The 27278-nt window shown below is 41.2% G+C and overlaps 2 protein-coding genes and 1 pseudogene across 2 annotated transcripts; all 3 read left to right on the top strand.

Moving 5' to 3' along the window:
* Window positions 1–11228: 11228 nt before the first annotated feature.
* On the top strand, window positions 11229–11814 carry LOC121793074 (the record flags this gene model as incomplete). Its single annotated transcript, XM_042191283.1, has 2 exons — window positions 11229–11358; window positions 11393–11814. Coding segments are annotated over exons 1-2 (552 nt in total), but the record flags the coding sequence as incomplete, so codon positions are not given.
* A 6582-nt stretch (window positions 11815–18396) lies between these two features.
* Window positions 18397–21281, top strand: LOC121774966 (annotated as a pseudogene).
* A 200-nt stretch (window positions 21282–21481) lies between these two features.
* LOC121770545 (meiosis-specific protein ASY3-like) lies at window positions 21482–27252 on the top strand. The gene is made up of 11 exons (XM_042167273.1): window positions 21482–21558; window positions 21884–21994; window positions 22258–24144; window positions 24249–24393; window positions 24658–24792; window positions 24926–24986; window positions 25074–25223; window positions 25328–25386; window positions 26342–26476; window positions 26777–26868; window positions 27028–27252. The coding sequence occupies exons 2-11, from the start codon at window positions 21956–21958 to the stop codon at window positions 27097–27099; spliced, it is 2775 nt and encodes a 924-aa protein (XP_042023207.1). The 5' UTR covers window positions 21482–21558; window positions 21884–21955; the 3' UTR covers window positions 27100–27252.
* Window positions 27253–27278: the final 26 nt, after the last annotated feature.

The raw sequence follows: 27278 nt of genomic DNA, 5'->3' as shown, positions 1-27278 counted from the left end.
TGGCTTGACTGTAACCGCCGGGGGTTATTGACTGGTGCACTAGCCATTGAGAGCTGAAGAGACACGACGCACCTGGACATGCTACACGACGGGATACACGATGGACCGTCGGGGTCCTTTTGTCTCTCGTTATGCGTCGGGGTCCAGCGGGAACATGACGTGGACCAGATCCGTTGGGGATAGCGTGTAGTTTGGGGTGGTCTAAAAAGAATAAGCGGGGCTTGAACCACGCTCAACGACCAGCTCCAAAGAACAGCCCAAAGACCAATTGCCAAGATCCAAGGCACAAGGCACCCGGCGCCCGGGTCACGGTGCACGATGCGTGACTCGCAGCTCGCGGGCAGGCGGCGGCGGCGCGCGCGTGTGGGCTCTGTCACCCGTCTTGTTTCACGATAATTATTACACATAATAATTCATCTTATTAAATACTTCATTTAACACTTAGTTAATTAATCCATTAGTTTTTCCCATAGCTCATTTTTAGCTTTATTGTGACCAACTTTAATATATTATTTCTCACTCACCGGGAATCGGATTTGAGAAAATGAATATACTACGGTCATCTACTCAGAACGTAGATCGTGGCTATTGCATTTAATTTCACAAAATTAAATGTCTTGTAACATTTATTATTAGTCAAAGTCGTTTGACCAAGCACGATTTCAACAATCCCCCGCATGAGTGGAAATTGTCAAATGCATATGTATGCAGGCACAAGCTCAACCCTCAAGAGGTATGTAAGCATAAGGATAGGTAGTTTTTGGCTTTGAACCATCCATAGTCAACACCATCGGATACACATGCGGACTTGTAGCGCGATGCTTTGAACTATTCCTCCACGGTGTGCACCGAGACAATGATGTTAACACTTAAACACCTCAACCTCATCCGTTTTCATATTTTGTGTCCATTTCAGGCCTTGGACACCACTTTGGATTCATAAGTGTATTGTTTGAAGCGGCCCCACTTCACACTTACATAGGTGATTCCTCGTTAAGTATCTTGCCATACTCGGTGTCATTGAGAACTTCATCTCGACGAGATCCTTTAGGGATCATTAAAAGTCATAGACTTAACCTCACCACTAGGCAAGTTTTTCAACACTCTATTGCTCTCTAGGGAATAAATATAGATGAGTGTTTCACATGAACTCTCATAGCTTAGTTTTCCCATTGAACCAAGTTCTTGGGATCTCCAGTCATCATGGTTGGGTTACCACTATGACAATTTTTAGTTTCTGGATTTAAACTCATTCCCTCTAACAATTTATTCATTTGATCACGATTTAACCATATGGTTAGCGGATCCGCTAGATTACTCAATGACTTCACATAGTCAAATGTAATCACCTCTGTTGTGATCAAATGTCTCATAGTATTATGTCGTCGACGAGTATGTCGAGACTTACCATTGTAAAAGCCATTATTTGCCCTTCCTATAGCAGCTTAGCTATCACAATGAATCAATACTGGAGGCACTGGCTTAGACCACCATAGAATATCATCAAGGAATTTCTTAAGCCACTCGGCTTCCTCACTAGCTTTATCTAAAGCTATGAATTCTGATTCCAAGGTTGATCGGGCTATACATGTCTGTTTCATGGATTTCCACGAGACAGTACCCCCCAATAGTAAAGACATATCCACTTGTTCAAAGTGAGTCTTTGTTATCGGATATCCAGTTCGCATTACAGTACCCTTCAAGTACCGGGGGGTATATCGAGAATTATAGCCCATGATTTTGAGTATATTTCAAATACCTCAAAATTCTTACAAGAGCTTTCCAATGCTCATTGCTTGAATTGCTCGTGTAACGACTCAACTTGTTCACTACGCAAACAATGTCAAGACTAGTGCAATTAGTCAAATACATAATGCAACCAATGACCTGTGCATAATCTTCTTGTGCAACAGGCTCGCCCTTGTTCTTGCTCAAGTGAACATTGAGCTCTATAGGTGTCTCAGCTGACATGCCTTCATAGGCGTTGAATCTCTTTAGTACTTTCTCAACATAATGAGATTGTGTCAAGATGATTCCTTTGAATTAGAATTTTTCATTCCAAAAATCACATCGACTAGACCCATATCCTTCAAGTCAAAGTTTCTCTTTAACATGGTTTTCGTATAGTTAATCACTTAGGTGATACTACCCATGATTAACATATCATCAACGTAGAGACACACTATAACGTATTCATTATTAGTGTTCTTAATGTAGACACATTTGTCACATTCGTTGATTTTAAATTCATTTTATAACATCACACTATCAAATTTCAAGCAACGACGCTCGTTTCAATCCATAGAAAGACTTAACCAGTTTGCAAACCTTTCTCTCTTGTCCAGGTACTACCAAACCTTCAGGTTGTTCTATATAGATTTCATCTTAAGTCACCATTTATACTTATCAACTGTTCCAACGACCTTAAACTTGCTTTTAAGGACTCATTTGCATCCTAAAGGTTTAGCACCTTCAGGTAGATCAACCAACACCTAAGTGTGGTTTAGCAAAATTGAATCAATTTCTCTTTGAACTGTTTCTCTTTAATGGAGCCCGTCTGGGCCAGCAAAGGCTACTTTTATCGATGTTAGTTCTTCATCCAACATAAAAGTAATATAATAAGGACCAACTGTCTTTGGTGTACTGACCCTACTACCACGTCTTAGTATTGTATCGTTTGGATCGGGCCTTGTTCGCTTGTGCGATTCTGGCTCTTCATCCGCTGATTCAGAACTAGTGGCTTCATCCTCAATTCTCATTTCAGAATTGGATGCAACATTTTCCTTGTCTTTGTGAGGAAATATATTTTTCAAGAAATACTACATTTCGTGACTCGATTGTTATTCCTACGGTCGCAGTCGGTATTTTAGACTTGTAGACAACAAGTCGATAAGCACTCCTATTAAGTGCATACCCAATAAAGATGCAATCAACCGTGCTATGACCGATTGTAACTTCTTTCGGCAGAGGAACCATCACCTTTGTTAAACACCCTCACACTTTGAGGTATTTCTAGGATGACCTCCTTCTCTTCCACAACTCATAAGGAGTAACATCCTTACTTTTGAGTGGGATTTTGTTTAGGATGTAGTTGACTGTCAAAAATAGTTTCCCCCCACATGTTCTGGGCCATCCCTGAACTAATCAGTAACGCATTTATCATCTCTTTAAAAATTCAGTTTCTTGCGTTCTGTAGCACCAATAGATTGTGGTGAATATGGTGCAACCGTTTGAAGAATTATACCACTTGTGTTGCATAATTCCTCAAACGGGGCTACGTATTCGCCTCCTCTATCACTTTGAATCATTTTAATTTACAATCCAAGTTGATTCCGGACTTCGTTCTTATAATTTTTGAACACATCAATTGCTTCATCTTTACTTCTTAAAAAAATAAAAATAGCAACATCTTGTGCAATCATCTATGAACGTGATAAAGTATTTTATACCACTTCTAGTTTGCACGAATTTTAAATCACATGCGTCAATGTGAATTTTCAAGGGGTTTCATGTTTCGTTCAATAGAATGAAACAATAATCTAGTCATTTTCGCCTCAAGAACAGTCTCACATTTATTTTAGGTATTAACTTCTTTTGTCTTTAGTAAATCCAAGTTTACTAAACTTTTATAGCATTAGGATTCACACGTCCTAATTTATAATGCCACAAACAGGAGGAAGTATTTACATTTTCATTATTAGCCAATGGCTTTTCAACGCGGCGAATAGCCGATACACTTAGTTTAAAAAGAACCCTCGGTTACATAACATTTTCCAATGGGTTTTCCAAACTTATACACAAAGAACTTATCAGACTCAAATACAAGTTTAAACCCCTATTTACAAGTATTGATCCAGAAACTATGTTCTTGCGTATGTCCGGGACATGTAGCATTTTCTTAGAGTGATTGTCACGTCGGACGTCATCTTGAGGACCAGGTACTACATGTTGAGCTTCCTCCCCTCAACAGTCTTGTAAGTGTAGAACTTACTTCTATCGGCACACACGTGGGCAGTGATATCTGTGTCGATAAGCAATGAGAGGCACCAATCCAAGAACAATCAGAGACAGCTGCCAGCAAGCAATGAAGGCTATAACAAGCCCCACAGTTGCTGAGGAAAGATCCTGCACAATCTGTGCTAAAGCATCACCAACTAGAGCTCCAATTGTAGCTGCATCACCCGATAGCCTCGCCCCAATCACTCCACTCGAGTTCTCAGCCTCATCAAACCAACCAACCTCCATGTTCACCACATTCTCAAAACACATAATCCTTATCCTCTTGATCAGCCTACAACCGGCTAAGCCAAAGAAGTAACTCCGCACTGGATTTACAATCAACGAAACCACACCAAGACCCACAAACAAGACCGCCCATAACTTGGAGTCCCGTCTCATCTTGTCAGGTGGCTCGTAGAACGTCTTGAACACATGAGACAATAAAATCCCAAATAATGGGACTATTGCCCCATTTACAATTGCAGCCATGGTGCCAGCTAACAAAGCTGGCACCTCAGGCATGTTGAGGGCCACCAGCCGTGTCAATGGAACCCCATGTTGCTTATTTTTGTCAAGAGCGAGCTCCAAATCATTCCTGGAGATATCTACCCCTCTTGATATAGAGTTGTGGCTTGCACTTCTGAACCCGGTGGATCTTGGGCTCATCTGAATGTCGAATGTTTCCTTCTGGTACGCTTGCATGTTGTACCCTGACTCATCAACGGCCTCATCTTCCTGATTACGCTCTTCTTGTAGCCATACGAGCTGAGAATATGCGCCTTCCCGATCCTCCAGCAGCTCTGAGTGGGTGCCTGCATCCACATTATGACATATAAACACAAAATTATATCTTAAATAGTTGCTTTTTTTAAGCTAATAAAATAAGATCAACTAATGAAACTTATAGATGCTTGATTAGATCGATGTGATACATATGCAGAAGATAAAAAGAGTGTGAACTGAAGGTAAATACCTTTCTCAACAATCTTTCCTTTGAGAATGACTACAATCATGTTAGCGTTCCTAACTGTGGTTAGACGATTTGCAACTATGACGGTCGTCCTGTTAACCATGATCTTATCAAGCGTCTCCTGAACTAGTCTCTCCGACTCTGCATCTAGTGCACTCGTTGCCTCGTCCAAAAGCAAAATTCGCGGATCTTTAAGAATCGCTCTGGCTATAGCAATCCTCTGCTTCTGCCCTCCTGAAAGCAGACTCCCCTGCTCACCAACTGAAGTATCCAAGCCCTACACACAAATATATTTAGCAATCAAGATTGGATTAAGCCTAAAAAATTTTAGATGAAGCCTATTAAATAGTTGAGTGAAAAAAGTTACCTGTGGCAATTTATCAATGAATTTAGCAGCATTGGCGAGTGTCAACCCTACCTCCTTGCCCAAGACTTACCAAATATGTGAGAAGATATTATAGGAAAACATTGTAATTGATAGAATAAATAACCTCCTAGAAATAGAGTTATTCTCTACCTAATTTACATTGTAACAAGCCCTATATTAAGGGGGAGGTATCAAGTATCAACATATCAAATAACAACAATCGATTAAACTCAATTCTATCTTCTTTACTTCCAATATGGTATCACGAGCAGGTTCGGGCTTAGAAAAATTTCATCATCGCCCATAGCATACCTTTCCCGACCTTTTTTCTGATCTGCAACACAACAACAAACATGTCAGGCTCCTCCGATACAGAAACATCCCACAAAACCACTGAATCCCCAAACCCATCACCCTTCCCCGCGGAACTTGGCGCGCAATTCGCGGAGTTCCTCTGGCAGAGCATGAGTTTAGTCCCAAACAAAACACCAGAAAAAAATCATTACCCTGAATCGTTGGGTGAAATCACGGTAAAAACAAAACTCGATGAGGACAACTACCCCCTTTGGGCCAACCTCATGGACAGGGCGATCGGGGGAAAGCGACTGACGTCTCACATCGATGGAGTTTCTGTCCCTCCACCCATACCGACCCCAACTACCAACAATGGCAGCAACGAGACCATTGCGTCTTTAGTTGGATCATCAACAACATGGCGGCGGACCTCGTGAACGAAGTTTCACAATATGCCACAGCCAAGGAGCTCTGGTATGGGCTAGCCGTAACATACGGCAGCGGAGCCGACCCTGTCCAGGTCTACGACCTGCACAGACAGACAAATACCATCAAGCAAGACGAGATGTCCTTAGAATCGCTATGGAACAAACTCCAGAATCTCTGGATCTCCATTGACCGACGGGAAACAACACCAATGACCAAAGAATGGCTACGCCTATACCAATTCGTCACTGCTCTAGACGATAAATATGAGGCAGTTAAGAAGGAGTTAATCAGGTCAGAACTGTTACCGTCGGCACGTGAGGCATGCGCGCGAGTTCGCCGGGAGTCAGGTAATAACCAGATTCAGGGAATCGGCACAAGCGGCCCATCGAATCCAAGCATCGGCTCTGGCCTCGCGCTCACCCATCACCACCGCACCGGAAGCCCTCAGAATCCGACGAATCGCCCATGGCAGAAGCGGCCGGAGGATGACAAGAGTCGTCTGACTTGTACACATTGTGGTGGGAAGAAGCACACAAATGAAGGATGTTTCCTCCTCATCGGATTTCCGGAATGGTGGGACGATATGAAGCGGAGTAGAGTGGCAAAAGCAGCGAATCGTGGAGGACGCGTGGCCACCGCGGTAGGAGACAGCCGGACTGCCGACGCCGGCAGAACAGCGAGCAGTTTCAGGGCGGCGCACTTCACCCAGGCCGACGATCGCCCTGCCGGAGATGAAGGAGTTAGCTCCTTAGCTGCGGCAAGGTTCTTCTCCGCTGCAGGTATCAATTGGGGGAATTTAACCCCTAATTGTAATTGTGTTCAATTTAACCCCACCAAAACCCCTATTTTACACAATTGGCACTTCCGCCCCAGTATTTCACCTAATTTCCAGAGACCACCCCCCAGTCCTAATTTATCCCATAAAAACCTCCCCATATCAGATAAATTGCCGAACAAGCCCCAAATATTCACAAAATCCAAAAACTTTCGAAAAACCAACCCTCAGCCCACTACACTTGAATTTTCGCCCAACATCACTTGCCAGAATTCCTTTGATGCCCTAGCTAATTCCTCTGTCACAACAAAATTGGACAAGGAGAACAATTGGATTTTTGATTGTGGCGCCACGGACACTATGTCTTTCGATGCATCTGATTTTACTAACATCTCTACTTCTCGAAAGAGCTTTGTTCGCACAGCGAATGGTCATATGATCCCAGTCGCCGGAGCAGGCACTGTCAAACTATCTCCAACACTGCAATTGTCGAACTGTCTCTATGTTCCCTCTCTGGCGCTGAAACTTGTCTCTGTTAGTCATGTCACTAGAGAGCTAAATTGTAACCTCTTAATGCAACCAAATTTTTGTGCATTACAGGATATTAAGACGGGGATGACGATTGGGCGTGGCACTGAGCGTCAAGGGCTTTACTATGTGGACAGGATGGCTCAACACGGGACTGCGATGCTGACTCACGGACCGACTGACTCACAGGTCTGGATGTGGCATCGCCGGTTAGGACATATGTTTATAGGATATTTACGATTATTGTTTCCTAAACTTACTAGCAAACTTTAGTTTTTAAATTGTAATACTTGTTTTTTGGCCAAAAGTCATAGACACTCTTTTAAATTCAGTAATACCCGAGAGAAATCTCCCTTTTCCATTGTTCATTCTGATGTTTGGGGTCCCGCACCTGTTTTGGGTGGTAATGGGTTTAAGTATTTTGTTCTTTTTATTGATGATTGCACACGTATGACTTAGGTGTATTTTTTAAAATCAAAATCTGAGGTTTGTGAAAGGTTCACTCGGTTTTATGCTCTCGTGCAAACTCAATATGGTCAAAATATTAAAATTCTTCGGTCAGATAATGGGGGTGAATTTGTTAATTCAAATATGCAAGCTTTTTTTTCTAAGAGGGGAATAGTTCACCAAACCACTTGTCCTCACACTCCGGAACAAAACGGAGTAGCAGAATGGAAAAATAGAACTCTCCTTGAAATGACTAGAGCCCTAGTAATTGAATCCCATGTACCCAACACCTTCTGGCCAGAAGCCTTAGCTACTTCCGTGTACCTCATAAACTGACTGCCGACCAAAACCCTTAACTCTGATAACCCACTTGACGTGTTTAGCGCCCACCATCAAATACCACCACCTCTTAATCTCGAGCCCCGCGTTTTCGGCTGTTCTGTTTATGTCCATATTCCGAAACATGACCGATCCAAACTTGCTCCCCGCTCTGTTAAGTGTGTTTTTGTGGGATATGGGACAAACCAAAAAGGGTATCGGTGTTATGATCCTAAAGCCAAACACCTCTACACAACCATGAATTGTGATTTTGTTGAGAGTGAATACTACTACACCCAACTTCGTGGTCAGGGGGAGGGAAACAATAGTAGTGACCACCTCAGTTGCCTTCCAGTTAGCGACCTAGTTCACTTGAATCTTTGTTCGCCAAATCCAGTCTTTGTGCCTGACGTTGGTCCAACAGACGATGCACACAGTAGTCCCATCGAGCCGTCTACAGAGTCCCATAGTCAACCTGAAGAGCTCGGTGACAACGCTACACCATCTTCTCCGTCTATGATTCCTCTGGTCAGCAATAGTGATAATGTTGAAAATAACAATCTGAGACAGGAACATGAAGAAGTCAGTGAACCCGCGGAGACCAGTGGAAGAAACATGGGAGGTTTTACTTTACCTCCAAGGAGCACCACTCAAGAGGTACTCACCAGACTGGAAAGGAAGGAAGACGCAGTATTCCATAGTCAATACTGCACAGGGACAACTCACTGAAATGACACAAGCGTTTGAAGCAGCCCTATATGAAGACGAAGAGATACCATGCTCATGGATTGAAGCAATAAAACACAAACACTGGAAGGAGGCAATGAAAAAGAAAATGGATTCCCTCATCAGAAACGAACTTGGAAGGAATGTGACTTGCCAGAAGGAAAAAAACCAGTAGGGTGTCGATGGATATTCACCATCAAGAGAAGAGCGGACGGTTCGATTGAGAGGTACAAGGCCCGACTAGTTGTAAAAGGATACACTCAGACATACAGAGTTTACTATGAAGTGACCTTTTCTCCAGTGGCCAAAATGAACACGGTCAGAACACTGTTGGCTGTAGCTACATGCAAGGACTGGCTCCTGCACCAGTTTGATGTAACCAACGCATTCCTACATGAAGAGCTAAAAGAAAATGAAGAAGTCTATATGGAGATGCCACCAGGATACACAGGAGGTAAGAAAGTCTGCAGACTGAGGAAAACACTTTATGGGCTAAAACAGTCACCTAGAATGTGGTTTGGCAGGTTCTCACAGGCTATGTTGAAGTATAGGTACACCCAAAGTCACTCAGACCACACCCTTTTTTTGAAGAAACGAGGTGGAAAAACGACATGTCTTCTCATCTATGTAGACGACATGATCATCACAGGAGATGATGCAGAGGAAATCAGCAACCTAAGGGCACACTTATTCCAAGAATTCGAGATGAAGGATCTAGGGCCCCTTAAGTACTTTCTGGGAATAGAAGTACTATGGTCAAAGAAAGGAATTTTTCTGCTACAGAAGAAATATGTTCTCGACCTCCTAGCTGAAACAGGTTTGTTGGACTGTAAGCCTGCTGACACTCCAATGATGATGAACCATGGATTGAGGTTTGAAGAAGGTGCCAAGTTGGCCGACCGTGAAGAGTATCAACGCTTGGTGGGCAAGCTTATCTACTTAGCGCATACGAGACCGGACATCGCATATGCTGTTGGAATTGTAAGTCAGTTCATGCACCGTCTTCAAGTGAACCACTTGGATGCAGCCATGAGAATTGTCCGATACTTAAAGGGAACTACATGATATGGAGTACTATTGAGGAAGAGTGAAGATCTTGAGATAGATGGATACGCTGATGCAGACTGGGCAAGTAATCCGATAGAATTGTCCGATACTTAAGTCGACTGGTGGATACTTCACATTTGTTGGAGGGAATCTAGCCACTTGGAAAAGCAAGAAGCAGAAGGTTGTGGCGTTATCAAGTGCAGAAGAAGAATTCAGAGGAATAAAAAGTGGCCTAACTGAGATATTGTGGCTGAGGAGGCTACTCACTGAAATTGGATTTCCACTTACACGGAAAAGCCAATTGTTCTGTGACAACAAAGCTGCCATCAGTATTTCCGAGACGAAGCCGTTTTATCTTTGGGGACAACACGCCAAACCGAGAGCACTACCGGGGCGTATCTCGTCTTGCGGAAAAAGGACTCATCGACTCGGCATATCTAAGATCCTAAAAAGGATAGATATGTATGAATACATTAAATAATAAAATATCTCTTCCTAATCTTGAACAATGGAATTAATTTGAATTTAATTTTTCATGTCTTATTAAGAATTAAATAATTTATTTTAGACATATCTTATAGTAGACATGAATAAGAATTATATTCTAGAACAATAATTTCCTAAAGGAAGATACCAATTAATAAAAGATTTAATTATCCAGCAAATTAAATACCAACAAAAGTTAATCAAGCCTTTCTCTGCCCTAAGGCTAAGGATAATTAAAGAAAAACCATAACCCAAATATCTAAGCTATAATTACGAACTCAACGTTTGTATATGGTCTCCACCAATTGGTCTGCAATTTATGAAGCCTTTTTCTAATATTATCGCCACCTGCACTGTGGGGACAATAATCCTAAAAAATAGCAAGTTCATATGGCGGACTTCTCAAATATAAATGGTATGAACTAGAATGGGGTTTCCAATATTATCGCCACCTGCTCTGTGGGGACAATAATCCTAAGAAACTACGAGATTCAGAAGTTCACACAGGATTTATGAGATAGCTTGATCTTGTTAGCAGCATGTAAGCATTGTTATGGGAGTGTGTTGTAGAAATGAGATTTTGTAATGCTAAATTCGGTGGTCTTGCTTAGGCAACATTAGGCGGTCATGCCACTCTATGGTCTCTGGACTATTCGTCAGTGTTGTGACCAGTAATATTGTAAGATTTTAATGCGTATTGACTTCCTCTGGAGGGTACAAAATTTTAATTTTACAGTTGTAAGATTTTGAAAATTTTTATGGTTAATCTAATCAAATTTCTTACATAAGTTTATGACAAATAGTAAAATACTCTGTTTTGCAGTGCAATTCAAATAGTCACAATGTCATTCAATCCTCTTTCTGCAATTCTCAAAGAAAACAAACTCGAGGGCCAAAATTACATAGAATGGAAACAAAATTTGGACATCGTTCTTACAGCTGAAGAGTACAACTTTGTGCCCCGCGACCTCCGTACCGGCGGCTAACGCTGCGGTAGGACTCAGAGATGCACATAGAAAGTGGCATAAGGCGAATGAGATGGCTAAGTGCTACATGTTGGCATCTATGTCTTCAGTACTCAAGCATCAGCATTCTGCCATGGAAACTGCCACTGAAATTATGCAGAATCTCAAGAATCTTTTTGGTACTCAGAATCGAACGGCTAAGTCTCAAACCTTTCGGAGTATCATGTCGAAGACAATGAAGGAAGGCTCGTCTGTGAGGGACCATGTCCTCGAGATGATGGGCCACCTCAACCAGATTGAGGTGTTAGGAGGGACGATCGATCCCGAGTCCCAGGTAACAATCATCCTTCAAAGTCTTCCCCCTAGCTTCCAGCAGTTCAAGCTCAACTTTGAGATGAACAAAATGAATTACACCTTGGCAGAACTATTGACTGAACTTCAGTCAGCAGAGGACCTTATGGTCCAGGCTAAGGCTGCCATGATGACTTCGGCACCTCGTTCCTCTGGCTTCAAGCCTAGCAAAGGAAAAAGGAAGGCACCGAACTCAGAATCGGGCAAAGTGGCTAAGGGAAAGAAGAACAAAAGGGCAAATAAGAAGCCCTCGGAGAAGTGTTTCAAGTGCGGAAAAAAGGGGCATTGGAAGCCAGACTGTCCTAAAAGGGGCAAGGCTACAGGTATGCACCAAGCTTTAGTAGTTGAGTCATGTTTGACTTTGACATCTACTTGCACTTAGGTTATTGACACAGGAGCCACTGATCATATTTGTTTTGATCCTGACTTAATGCAGGTGACAAGACGGCTACATGATCGTGAGATCGAAGTCCAGCTGGGCGACGCTACCAAAGTGGCGGCCGTTGCAGTGGGAGACATTTATTTGCATTTTAGTAGTGATAGATTTTTTATTTTGAAGAATGTTTTGTTGATACCTTCTTTTAGAAGAAATTTAATTTCAGTTTCTAAATTGGTTTTTGATGGATATTCGATTTCTTTTAATGACAACTGCGTTATTAAGAAAGATCGTTCTTATATCTGTCTTGGTATCATGGAAAACAATTTGTACACAATCACTTCTACACAATTTAATAATCGCAAATCAGAACTCAATACAACATCAAAAATTTCAAAGAAACGAAAGGAACCTTCAAGTTCAATGAACGAAACGTACTTATGGCACCTTAGACTTGGTCATGCAAATGAAAGGAGGATCCATTCTCTTGTTCAACAAGATCTTATTAAAGGTATAGAGGAGGAACCTTTTCATAAGTGTGAGTCATGCTTAGAAGGCAAGATGACCAAGAGGCCTTTTAAGGCTAAGGGCAATAGGGCCAAGGAAGTACTTGAGCTCGTTCATTCCGATGTATGTGGACCAATGTCTACGGAGGCAAGATGTGGTTTTCGATACTTCATCACATTTATTGATGACTTCTCAAAAATTGGATATGTCTATTTGATGCGTCACAAGTCAGAGTCTTTTGACAAGTTTAAAGACTTTAAGACTCTTGTGGAGAAGTATCATGGAAAGAATATCAAAAGCCTACGATCTGATCGTGGAGGCGAATACCTCAGTGCCAAATTTTTGGACTACTTATCGGAGTCGGGTATTGAATCCCAACTGACTGCGCCGGGCACGCCCCAGCAGAACGGCGTGGCTGAAAGAAGGAACATGACCTTGTTAAACATGGTTCGATCGATGATGAGTTATGCGCGTCTGCCTATTTCGTTTTGGGGACATGCCTTGCTTTCTGCAAGCCATATTTTAGACAATTTACCATCGAAATCCGTACCTACTACTCCTTATGAGTTGTGGACTGGGCGTAAGCCCAATCTAGCACATCTCAAGATTTGGGGTTGCCCGACTCATGTATTGGAAAAGGATCCAACTAAGCTAGGATCAAGGACGGAGGTATGTTTGTTTATAGGATACCCCAAAGGGACGAAAGGTTATGAATTATTTAGTCTCCGAGACAAGAAAGTCATTGTGAGTACTCACGCGACATTCTTAGAGGAAGACTATGTAATGAATCATAAACCCAGCAGTGAAGTGGCTCTTGATGAGCTAACTTCTGTCACAAGTTCCTTTAACCAAGAACAAGTACCAAGTGTACAAACAATTCCCGAAACTTCAACTTCTACTCAAAATATTGTAGTGTCGCGCCGCAGTGGGAGGGTCTCGCATGAGCCCGACAGATACATTGGTTTGGGAGAATCTATGGATCACTCCTCGGACAACAATGTATTAGATCCCTGGAACTTTGCGGAGGCGCAGGCAGATGTCGATCATTGCGAATGGGTGAAAGCAATGGATTCAGAACTACAATCTATGATAGACAAAGACGTCTACGATTTGTCCGTCCTACCCGAAGGCTGTACTGTCATTGGGAGCAAGTGGATATATAAGCGTAAACGTGGACCCTATGGACAAGTTAAAGTCTTTAAGGCAAGACTAGTGGCCAAGGGGTATACCCAAAATGAAGGCATCTATTATGATGAGACCTTCTCCCCAGTGGCCATGCTCAAATCGATCCGGATACTATTGTCTATTGCAGCTTATATGGATAAGGATGTATGGCAGATGGACGTTAAGACTGCATTTCTAAACGGCGGTCTTGAGGAGACCATCTACATGGAACAACCTGAAGGATATGCCATAAAGGGCAAAGAACACATGGTTTGGAAGCTTAAGAAGGCCATTTATGGCCTCAAGCAAGCATCTAGATCGTGGAACCAATGTTTCGATCAAACTATTCGCAAGTTTGGATTCGAAAAGTGCCCAAGTGAAAGCTGCGTGTATAAGAAAGTTGATAAGGGGAATGTGGTGTTCTTAGTTTTATATGTAGATGACATTCTTCTAATTGGAAACAATAAAAAGATGTTGTCATCAGTACGAACATGGTTGTCGAACCAGTTCGAGATGAAGGATATGGGAGACGCGGGACACATCCTCGGGATCAAGGTTCTTCAGAATCGAGAAAAGAAGATGTTGTGCTTATCTCAAGAACCTTACATCAACACAGTACTTAGTCGTTTTAGCATGCAGGACGCCAAGAAAGGTTTCTTACCTTTTAGACACAGCATCCATTTATCTCAAGAGATGTGCCCTAAAACGCCGTCTGAGATACAAGCAATGAGAAGGATTCCATACGCTTCGGTAGTTGGAAGTCTCATGTATGCTATGCTTTGTACTAGACCTGATATTTGCTTTGTTGTTGGCATGGTGGCAAGATATCAGTCGAATCCGGGCCAAGGACATTGGACTGTCGTAAAGAACATACTCAAGTACCTTAAACGAACTAAGGACTATGCTCTAGTTTACAATGCAGTCGAGCTCTGTCCTTTGGGATATACTGACTCAGACTTTCAAGCTGATCAGGACTCGAGAAAATCTACTTCAGGATATGTGTTCACCTTAGGAGGTGGAGCCGTAATTTGGAATAGTGTGAAGCAGAAATGCATCGCGGACTCGACCATGGAAGCCGAGTATGCGGCCGCTTCGGAGGCTGCAAAAGAGGTTGTATGGTTCAAGAACTTCCTTATGGATTTAGGTGTGGTTTCGAATCTGCCCAAGAGCATCACCATTTATTGTGACAATTCTGGTGCTATGGCAAACTCGAAAGAACCAAGAGCTCACAAAGCGAGCAAACACATAGAGCAGAAGTATCATATCATCAGGGATATAGTGCAGAGAGGAGACATATAAGTGGTCAAGATTGCGTCAGAGAACAACCTGGCAGATCCCTTTACAAAGGCTTTGGCGGTGAAACCGTTCGAGTGCCACGTTGAAGGGATGGGCGTTCGATTCACTCAAGACCTCAACTCGCTTTCAGTATAAGTGGGAGAAATTTTAGATGTGTGCACTACCATTTTGTATACTCGAAAGCTGTTTTGAGTATAAGTGGGAGATTGTTAGGGTTTTGTATACTAGAAATCACCTTTCGAGTGATTGGATACTGTAAAACTCTAATTGTTATTTTCCAATAAATGCAACAGATTATTTTTTATCATAATGTTGTTATGTTTTACATTTAATGGTTGTTTATTGCATATTTAAATGTATAAGCAAACGTAACAAAGTCTAAGTCTTTATTTTAGTAGACCGGTTGTGGGCGTCGTCCAATTTAAGGTAACACGGTCAGTTCTAAACAAAGAAAAATAAGAATTTCACAACCTAGATAGGCCTAGACTACCTATCGTGAAAGGCTGCAATGTCAGTCCGATTATTTCTAAGACTTATTGAAATAAGATGACGTTGGTGTGGTATAGCACTGAATGGATCTAACAGCAAGACGAGTCTTTATGCTATCTATTGAAAGACGAGGTCTTGATAATTAATTTCTTAATCAATGTACGTTAGCATTTAGCATACGATATTGAGTATCTACTACTTTGACTTACCAAAGTTGCGGGTTTTTCGTCACCCAACGATCCAGGTATATTGGGTAGTGGCGATCATTATCTAGCGGTGCTAGGATTGCTATTACATTGAATCGTGCGCGAGGGGAGTCTCGTTTGATAACATCCACAAGAGGAGGTCGAAACAAGGTTTTATTATTCGGAACCTAGCTAGTTGGAGTTTAATTACTCCATGAATAATAAATAAGAGTTTCTTGCTAAGTCCACTCTTGGAGATTAAAATATGTTAATTAATTAAGTCCATAGTAGACAATAATTAATTAATGGATGTTTCTATCTTAAGCGCAGGAAATAAATTAAATGCAATTAAAGGAAACCCGGAATACTTGTAATTTCGGATTTGGAAGGCAGTGCAATATTACTTCTGTAGTGGCTGCTTGTAATATTCCAATATAAGCTTATATTAAATTGTGGGTTCAATTTAATTGGTAAAAAGCTAATTGGGTGAGGCATGTTCCAAATTCTTCCTTAGATCCCTGACTGGGCCCAATATGTGACCTAATATAAATAGGAGAATAAAGGAGACAGAAAATATACATTATTACTCTATCAAATTTTCGTCCCCCTCTAAGAAAGAGAGAGCTCGAAATTTTGCCTCCTCCATGAGCTGAGTTCTGTCTTCGTTATTCAAGTCCTAGTACGTTGGTGAGATTTGCCCACACAAATATCAGCGTATAGTCCGGGACACCAGTCAGAAGATCCAAGGTCGAGTATTGAAGATCTTCACGTGGAGACGGAGCAAGCCATCATCGATTCTTGATTGAATCAACGAGGTAAATTGACTAATTCCGTAGTAAGCATATTTTAGGGATTTTATATGCTAAAGCATGTTTTAATTCAAGTTATGAGCATGATACATGTGATAATTACGCGAATAGAATTTGTCTAAATAATCTGCTAAATAGATCAAATTTATGTGATCATTAAATGTTGCACGCTTCCGCTGCCAACCCCTTGATACTTCACATTTGTTGGAGGGAATCTAGCCACTTGGAAAAGCAAGAAGCAGAAGGTTGTGGCGTTATCAAGTGCAGAAGCAGAATTCAGAGGAATAAAAAGTGGCCTAACTGAGATACTGTGGCTGAGGAGGCTACTCACTGAAATTGGATTTCCACCTACACGGTAAAGCTAATTGTTCTGTGACAACAAAGCTGCCATCAGTATTTCCGAGACGAAGCCGTTTTATCTTTGGGGACGACACGCCAAACCGAGAGCACTACCGGGGCGTATCTCGTCTTGCTGAAAGAGGACTCATCGACTCGGCTTACAAATTATATCTACGGTTTATAGTTTCTAATTTGTTATTTCAATTCAGTTTATTTCCGTTAAGTTTCTCCGTTCTTCTTTGGGTTGTATTACGCCCGGTTAGTGTATCTTTGTATCACAGTCAATATCTAAATCCAACAATCGCAAGACGAGATGTACTTGCCGTTGAAGAAGGAGTTTGGACTTTAAATTGAATCTAAAACTTTCGGAACTAATACCTTAGCATGGAGATGGATCCCGTTGCTACGTTTGCCGTCGCCACTTTCCTCGACTCCAACACTAACGTGCCCACTGTTCCCCGTTGGCTCCCCGTCGGGTCCCCGCCATGACCACGACTCCGTCGAGTCCACATCATTACCTATGACTACCCCTGAGAAATTACTAACCCGTTTGGATTAATTGGTGCATCCACCTTTGGTGGCACCGATGGTTCCACATTAAGTGGTTCCATGGGATCCTTGATAGGATCGATTGTTGGACCTTTCGAGGTCAACATGGGTGTCGGGGCCTTCGGGACCAACACGAAGAATGACGGTTCCACTTTTTGTGGTTCCGCGAGATTCTCAAATATATCGTGTGTTGAGTCATTTGGGATCAACACGAGTGTTGGAGCCTTCGGGGCCAACACACAAATTGACGGTTCCACTGTTAGTGGTTCCTTGAGATCCTCTAACGGATCAGGTGTTGAGGCCTTCGGGATCAACATGTGTGTTGGGACCTTAGGGGCCAACACAAGAACTGGGTTCCACTTTTAGTGGCTCCGTAGAATCCTCTAATGGATTGAGTGGCCGGGTCCAATACGAGAGTTGATGCCTTTGGGATCAACACGACTGACTCCAATGTGGGGGAGAGACCTCATGAATGTGAATGGTCGGTAAGTCATACGGGACGTTTCCCGTTGTTCCCATGGATAGGGTCGTTGGGCGTGTCCCATTGGTCTTAAGGGACGTCTCCCGTTCATCGGGAGACATGAGAGACGTTTTGCTCCCGTCCGTGCCTTAGAAATGTTCGAAAACATTTGGCACACATTGGTCCCAAGGGACGTCTCCTGCTCATCAGGAGACATGATGGACATTCGACTCCCGTCTGTGGCATGGGAAATGTCGGGAGACATTTCTCACCCGTTCGTGCCTTCAAAACGTCGGGAGACATTTCGCTCTCGTTAGTGCCTTAGAATATGTCGGGAGACGTATGGCACACATCTCTACCGTGGGAAATGTCGGGAACAAATTTTGCACCCGTTGGTCTCCTGTTCGTCGGGAGACATGGGCTCCCATTCGTGCCTTGGGAAATGTCAGTAGACGTTTTGCACCCTTACATCCCATGTAAGATATCAGGAGAAATTTTGCACATGTCTGTCTCGTAGGAGATGTCGGGAGCAAATTTTGCACCCGTCGGTCTCTCGTTCGTCGGGAGACATGGGGAGACATTTGGCTCCCGTTCAGATGTCGGGAGAAAGATGAAGCCACCAACCAAGAAGCTTGGTGGAGCCAAATTTATCAAACATGCCAAAGGCAATATAGCCGTCGTGGTAACTGAAGAAGTCAACCACGTCGGAACAATAAGAACCGTGGCTTCGTTTTGTGCAGAGGAAAAGATTATGGAAATATACAAGAAAAAGTGTAAAGGGGCAGTGAAGATGGGGATAAGGCAAGGATTGATTAGTGGCGCGCTGGTTTTGGGCTATCATTGGCCTTGTTTTACTTCGCCTATGCAGGAGCTCGACTCGTTGAGGCCCGAATAACTACTTTTGCAGATGTGTTTCGTGTAAGTTCTGCGCGGTGCAAACTTGTGTTTCGTGTATATTGTTAGTGAAACTGTTCCTTGTTTGTGCAGGTTTTCTTCGCTATAACCATGGCTGCTGTTGCGGTGTCCCAATCGAGCACATTTGCGCCCGACTCCAGCAAGGCTAAGAGCGCAACTGCTTCTATATTTGGCATTCTAGACAGAAAATCAACCACTGATCCTAGCGATGAATCTGACACCATCGTACATAATCTTAAGGGGAAAATTGAGCTAACTCATATCAGCTTCAACTACCCTACTAGGCCTAATATCACTGATGTGAATCCGGGTATTCACAATCATAGGATACAACGACATCGAGGGCCATGGGTTGATTGGGGTCCGAGAAGAAGGTGGAGACATGGCAAGGAGCCAATCTGGATTTGGAGGTCTGATTCAAATCAGAATTTGCCTTTGAAGATAAAGTCCAAATCCTCTCCTAAGACTACCATTGTCTTCATCGTCGAAATAGCTTCGTGTGAGTATCTTGCACTCCTCAATCGGATCCCGGATGAGGAAGCTATGGTCGTTTTAAGAAAGCTGCGCAATGCAAAATGAAACGCGCGGGCGGGCGATTTTGCAAGGGGAAAACGCCCGACCGGGCGTTTTGATAGTTTTTGGTCGCGAACGCGTTTTGCATGTGGAAAAACGCCCGACCGGGCTTTTTGATCGACTTGCGCTTTTGGACTCTTTTTGTGCCTTTTTTTTAGCACTTTTTTTCTCTTGTATAAATACCCATGTCTAGGGTTTTTGTGAACAGACTTTGAACATTATTGAAGAACAAAGACTCCATTGTGAGAGCTCATCTTCATCATTGAAGATTTATCCAAAATCCCTTGTGGTTGCATTTAATCTATTGTCGGGCTTAGATTATTTGTTAAGGTATGCTTGCTAGTTCTTGTGTTGTTAGTTGGTGGAGCCATTAGGTTTTTGTTTGTGAAAGTAGCCATTGTGTTTTCTTTCTTGAGCTTGAATCTAAATCATAACACTTATCATCTTCTTCTTCTTTTCCATCTTTTTATTATCATATTTCTTGTTTGAGTTATTGAATATTATTGCAAGAACAAATCCGGGCAACATATGTTTCTTGAATCCTTAAGATTCACATTAATCACAATCTTCACACACCTTTCACTCACAATTCATTCGGCCAAGGTATATATCTATTAAAAAAAACAATTCACATTTTAAAATACAATTACAATTTTCTTAATCTACATCCCCATTTTTATCTATTTTCATTTTTAAAGAAACTAAATTTTGTCAAACAATGATCTTTTATAAGGTGTAGATTGTATACTATACTTGAGATACATAATCATTTTGCATAAATCATGATAAGATTGCATTTAATGTATAATGTATATGTAATGAACAGTAAGTACAGTTCGATTTGTTAGACAAAATAATCATAAGATGTAGTCTAGGATTGAGGGGTAAGATTATTTTAGTTGGACGGGTGGTTATGACTAATTATTACTCCCTTCGTCCGCCATTAAATGTCTCATTTTTCCTTTTTCGTCCGTCCGCTAATAAATGTCTCATTCCACTTTTAACATATTTGTCAAGTGGACTTTACATTCCACTAACTCATTTCATCCACATTTTATTATAAAACCAATATATAAAAGTATGTCCCACTTCCACCAACTTTTTTACCCACTTTACTTCATAAAGTCAAATAATTTCTTAAAAATCGTGCCGGTCAAATATGGAACATTTATTGCCAGACGGAGGGAGAACATAATTATCTAGGGTTGAGTCGTGAGATTCAATCTCACCATACATAAACAAATGACATTAATACACTTTAAATGATAGTAATATATACAATGAGTGCAAATACTTTATACCTTCTCTATGTGTTGGGTGCCTAATATTTGGTTTGGTTTGGTTTGGTTTGGCTTGGCAGACAGTGGCACTGGTGGGGGAGAGTGGAAATGGGAAATCAACGGTGAAATGCCTGCTTCAGAGATTCTACAATCCTAACTCAGGCGTGATCACCGTTGACGGAGTCGATATTCAGAACTTGAATCTAAAATGGCTGAGGCAGCAAATGGGGCTAGTGAGCCAAGAGCCAGTCCTATTCAGCGGAACAATCAGAGACAACATAGCCTATGGCAAGGGAGGGAACGCCACGGAGGCCGAGATCATGGCCGCAGCCGATCAGCGGACTGAAGCAGAGGATCGCCATTGCACGGGCCATTGTGAAGTCCCCCAAGATACTGCTTCTAGACGAGGCGACAAGCGCGCTGGATGCAGAGTGAGAGAGAGTGGTTCAAGATGCCCTTGCACAGGCTGTCCACGATCAAGAATGCTGATGTCATAGCTGTGGTGAAGAATGGAGTGATTGCTGAGAAAGGGAAGCATGAGTCTCTCATTAGTATTAGAGATGGCTTCTATGCCTCACTTGTGGCATTGCACATGCCTGCTTCTGCTTCTGCTTCTGCTTCTGCTTCTGCTTCATGATCATTTGTATTACAACAAACAGAATAATGCAAAATCAATTAACTTTGAAAATGAAAATACCTCAAAAACTTATTTTAATTATTTTTAAATCGGCTTATTGAAACTAATTCATTTGATTACAGTCAATAAATAAACATTCATAATAAGTGTGGTTTGCGTGCTCTGTTGTTTCCCGCCATATCACTTTTCGTCTTTTCCGTTTCGCTCTCACCGATTTCACTCACATACGATTTCCGGAAATTTTGCTTCAGAATCGTGCGCCATGGCTGATTTGACCGTAAGAAATCGTTCTCCTCCCTGTCATTTACTCTCCAAGCCTGCATGATACTTTGATTTCGTGGGTTTTTCTTTTTTTTCATTCAATTTTTGTTTTATTCGTCTCGATGCACTATCTCTGATCCTGTTTCGTATGACTTGAACTGAACTAGAAATTTGGGGAAAATTCTCATACCTGCAGCTGTTTTCGTAGCCCTTGCTGCTGATAATTTTAGTTTTCATGATTTACCACTCCACACAAATCTACTCACAAGCTTTACACTGTTTTTCTGTTTAGTTCTCTTTCCTTTTTTTCTGGTGATAAATTTTGTACGTGGATCTCGCAGAAAAGTATATAGGAACACAATCGAGGAGTTGATTTTTGAATACTGAGATTTTTAGCAACTTCTTTTAAAGCTATGGGAACGGATGTTGGTAGACAGACCGATCTTCACGAGGTGAGTGTTGCATGCTACCTTTAATCCGAGATCTATCGTAGATGAATTATGTATGGACTGAATTTTTGCTTGTTTTGAATCGTCACTTCGAGAACCTTGTATCGACATCCTTTGAAATCATTAATTTAGTTCCGGGAAGAAATTAAGTTTGGGTTACTTTGCTCATTGTTTTATTTTGAAGAATTTGTATTCTCGGCTTGTTCAGCTCTTTCGTTGGCTAATATAGAGTTAGCCTTATTGGTTTCTGTATTTTAACATGTTAGGAGCCAATGAGTGATCGTCAGAGTCTTAGCAGCAACTACCGTTACTGCAGTCAATCCAGGAAGATGTCTGTAGGAATTCTTGTTGATTCTGTTTCCAATGCCAAAGTCCAGGAACCAGGGGCCCAAACTGCTGAAATTGAAAGATGCGGCCAAAAAAATAGTGTCAGATGCCGTGAAGGACATTCACCACGTGTGGAAAAACACCTGATAGTTGAACCGAAGGATGCCTCCCCTTGGGTTTCCACTAGATCTTTCAAGCCAAAGCTACTACCTCATTCAGTCGCAGATCTAGATACAGAATGTACTCCAAGTTTGCCAGCAGCTTCTGTCAACTTTTTTGCTGCTAAGTCTGGCTTAGGATCTGATGTATGCAAACAGAGGAACTCTGGTAGAGCTTACTGCTCCGTGGAGGAATGGAACGTTAATAATGCAGAGCAAGTTGAGAATCCGGTATGTTCAATTGAACAAGGAGTTCAGCAAGAAAAAGAACAGGTACAAAATAATGATAAGACAACAGAAACTGGGGGCCGAGAATCTCTGAGGATCAAACTGTGGGAGATTTTAGGAGATGTTTCTTCACCAAACAAACAGCATCCCAGTCTTCAGCGTGAGGTATTGCATCCGGATCAAGAGAGGAACAATAAGCAGTGTCCTACTGAAAAACTAAGCCTGAGTTCAGACACTATTGAAAGTGATTCTCAAGCGCAAGTTTCCACAAGGCCAATGACTCGATCTTTAGCCCGGAGGAAAGCCACCAGAAAACAAGGTAATAAGAGTGAACCAACAAAATCTAATGATAGAAAAGAGTGTCAACGGAAAAGAATATTCTCATCCAAAGGAGATATATCTGTGGGATCATATGGTAAGTTGATGGATGGTTCTTTACCTTGCAAGGGAGAAAAATTTATGGGAATGAGTTCTCAAGCGGAGACAAATCAGGGTGTAAGGCATAAAAATGTAGAAAAGAGACAGCAGTCAGAAAAGAGCAAATCAATACCAGCTGTGGATAAACTAATGTTGCATAAGAATAAAGTTTCCAATGCTAGCAGTTCCACTGACAGAAGAAATGATGTACATGTTGAGACTGAGAAGGTTTCTCTTAATGCAATGACTGATCAAAGGGATGTTCAGCAGCCAATGGTTGTCGAAGCTCCAAAGAAGAATCTGCAAGAAGACATATGTAATTCTGTGTTAAAAAGGAAAAGGAACTCTCCGCAGTTACAAAAGGGTTTCAAAAATAATTTTTCATTTGAGATTCCTCTTAATGCAATGACTGATCAAAGGGATGTTCAGCAGTCAATGGATGTCGAAGCTTCAAAGAATTTTCTGCAGGAAGACATGTCTGATTTTATGTTAAAAAGAAAAAGGAACTCACTGCAGCCAAAATCGGTCACCAGGAATAATTCTTCATTTGAGCTTCTTCTTAATTCTATGACTGATAAAAGAGATGTTGAGCAATCAATGGACGTTGAAGCATCAAAGAAGAATCTGGAAGAAGATATTTCTGATTCTCTGTTACTAAAGAAAAGGAACACTGTGCAGCCCCAAAAGGACACCAAGAATAACTCTTCGTTTGAGTTTCCTCTTCATTCAGTGACTGACCAAAGGGATCTTGAGCTGTCAATGGGTGTTGAAGCTTCAGGTAAGAATATGAAAGAAGGCATATCTGACATCCTGTTGAAAAAGAAAAAGAACACTGTGCATAATACTTCAACCCCTCCTTCCGAGATTAAGTCACATAGCAGTTTGCAGAAAAGTAAGCAAGAAGAACTTCACGATCAAAGTCCTGCTGCGAAAATATTTCATAGAACTAGCATGCAAAACTTCAAAAGCTTTCTGAGTTCAGAATCAGCTAAACGAGGACCAGATTTGCAACAGGAACCATCTGTATCCTCAATTACTTTCAGCACAATTTTTAATGTAGTGGCACTCAACAAAATAATCATTATTACATTGTTTGACGCACCTTTGTATTCCTTAATAAATTTAAGGTTGGTAAGAGTAAGAACAAAGAAGACAATAGTCTGAAAAGAGGTCCCCTTGTGAAACCAAATGTCTTAATTGATGAAGACAGTGATAACCAGTCCAAATCTTTAATTGATGAGACTGATTCTGAGAGCTCTGAAGATGAATCAAGTAAAGTTTATTGCCTCTACCTAGCATCATGTATATTGGTCAATATACATTCCACTTATTTGCTTTACCGTCTGAATGATATGGTTTATTGTGCTCGACAGAAGCATGATTGTGTTGAAAATGTGCAGTGTCATCTTTTATTGCATTTGTTAGGTTGTTTGGCTAATTTCGTCAGTTGCAATGCACCTTGTGGAACATCATGTTAAGCATCAAGCCATCCTGTTTTGTATGTATTGTGTTAAGCATCATTCTGTGGAACTGCAGATTGCAAAGAATCAGAGGAATTGTCTCCTGAAAATCACATATCTGAGAATATTCTACATAATTCCGATAAAAGTCTTGGCAATGGCAAAGATGTTGGAGTGATTGGATCTAGTCAAGCATCAGATTCATTGAAAGGTTTATTAATTCTAGCAAAAGACCTTCTAGTTCCAACCATGGGCTGGCTCCCTTATTTCATTTGTCTGGTTTATAGTATTATCTTTATTTCTTCCGTGTTTGTAACATCTCTTCTTGCCTCTGCTAAAACTAGAAGGGGTACATGACGCCAATGAAATGTACATGGAAGAGAACCAGGAGGATGGTTTGACCAGGTATTCCTGTCAGTGTTAAGTAGATATAATAATAATAATAATATGGGAAAGGGCTATTCTGATGCAGTTCATTTTTATGAAATATAGGGCTGTTGCACTCTTTACTGTGGCTCTGTCTCGTATTAAAACCAAACTGAAGTCAATAAGTAGCAGAAGGTCTGCTGATATTTTGCGCGCTACAGTTGAGGAAATATTGTTACGATTGCAGAATGCGGAATCTCTTATTAAAACAGATGTGTAAGTGCTCTAGAATTTCAGATCATGGAATTATAAAATTATTTAAATAATAGATTGTGCATGCAAAGGCTTTGTCTCATGAGCATGATGTTTTGTGTACCCAGGGGAAAGCTGACCAATCTGAGTAATTCAAAAAGCAAACAGCTGGAAACTAGATTTCAAGGTGCCTTGAAACTTTGCTTAATAAGTTGACCGATATGTATATATTTTCGGCTATCATGCACTGTGTTAGACCTAACTGCATTTACTTGCACGTGATTGCTTTAGCATGCATGACCAATTGGAAGGTGTGTTTTCAATTTATCTGGGGAACTTGGTCTTGGACTCATAAATGTTAATTTAGGTGTATCATATTTGAAGCTTAAAAAGTTAGGCTTGTTTAAAGACGTGTGAGCACTTAGCTTGCCAATTGCACTGGGTATCAGCTATAATCAGCTTGCCAAAATTACGCTATTAATTATACAGTTTTTACCTGTTCTTTCTTTATATTTTGACGGTAAGTAGTTTATCGTGATAGGGCCTAGTGACCAGGGAAGGGAACGGCATAAGTACAAAAAATCAGGATATGCATCTATGTAAAGGGGTCAAATATTCAGTGTAAAGTAGGAATTAGTTTAATTCGTAATAGGAGAAAACATTATAAACATTTTGAGAATGCTTAGCTGGATGATTATGTTCACAACAGAAATCGCTTGGATATGTAGGAATAATCACGTTTAACCTTTTGGTACAAATTAAGCACTGCTTTGCTGGGTGATTTTGTAGACTGTCTACTGCTCTTGGCTCTGTGGCTTTGGTGGTCATTGCATCAGTCAGTACTGTTAGCTATAAACTAATGATTAGGCTAAATGTACTAATAGATCTAGAGTTGTGCTATCATTTTGGCTAACTAACATTACATATATCACCGTGTAGGCTCCATATAAGAATCAAACATCCACTAAAGAAGTAAATCTCATTTACAAAATTACAAGAGCTAAAAAGACTAATTTTGTTAGTTTCTCTGTGAAATGGAAGTCTCTGGGCTCTTAGATGTCATTCTATCGTGGGTTCATGCATTTGGGAGATATGTTTCTGTTTCTCTTATGTATCGTGGGTTCGTGCATTTTTTCGTACAGAGAAACAGGAACAGTTGATTGGAATACATAAAAGGTTCAAAGCAGAGGTTGAACAGCACCTCCAGGAATGTGGCAGCCTAATAGCAAATCTAGAGGAGCATGAGATTGAGCTCAAAAGATCAATGGAAAAGCAAAGTATGATATTCAATCTCAAGTACTACTTTTGTTTGCAAGTCACGTGTTAAGTGTGTTGACAAATTATGCCGAAGTTTCCACTTTAACCAGTTTAAGCTTCTTCATTTTTATTCTGTTGCTATGCATATATATGCTTCAGTCAAGCAGTTATTAGATATAAACCTTGTGAGCTTGTTTTGTAGACGTGCATGTAAGAACCTTTTGTGCCTTTCGACATGCTGTTTTACTTAGTACTTATATTGCCAAAAATTTGATGATAACTACTCTTTCCTCTGCTAAATTTGGACGATTTCACTTCAGGAGCAGCGCATAAAAAGTTTTTGTCACAAGTGGAGCAAGAAACAAATGTCCAACTTGAAGATGCTGAAAGCAGAATCATGGCTGTCCAAGAGGTGAGTTAAGGTTATATAGAATTTAGTGTATATTAGCTTTAACCATAGTAGGATATTGCAATAGTTGAAAATGTGTTTGAAAAGATTGTATAGAACCCTAAAAGAAAATCTAAAGCTTCTAATCCTTTTACTTTTTTATCTCTTTCATGTTTGCTGCAGGTTGCTAGGGAAAAGATGCTTCAACTGAAACTTGGGGTGGCTGAGTGCTTGAAACATGGTGGCTTGAGTTGAGACTAACATGACTTGTAAATTCTTGCTTATTTTGCACCTAAACGCGGGCCATATTAATTTGTGAGGTTTTTTAAGTAGTTATTTGATGTTTATTAGATGGGTATTTTAGTTAGATATGGTTACTACTTACTATTATGTTGAGATTTTAGTGCATCCACAACCCACAAAGTTTTATAACT

Source organism: Salvia splendens, chromosome 2 (genome assembly GCF_004379255.2).
Source record: "Salvia splendens isolate huo1 chromosome 2, SspV2, whole genome shotgun sequence".
Classification (NCBI taxonomy): Eukaryota; Viridiplantae; Streptophyta; class Magnoliopsida; order Lamiales; family Lamiaceae; genus Salvia; species Salvia splendens.
This window is presented reverse-complemented; position numbering and strand designations above follow the sequence as displayed.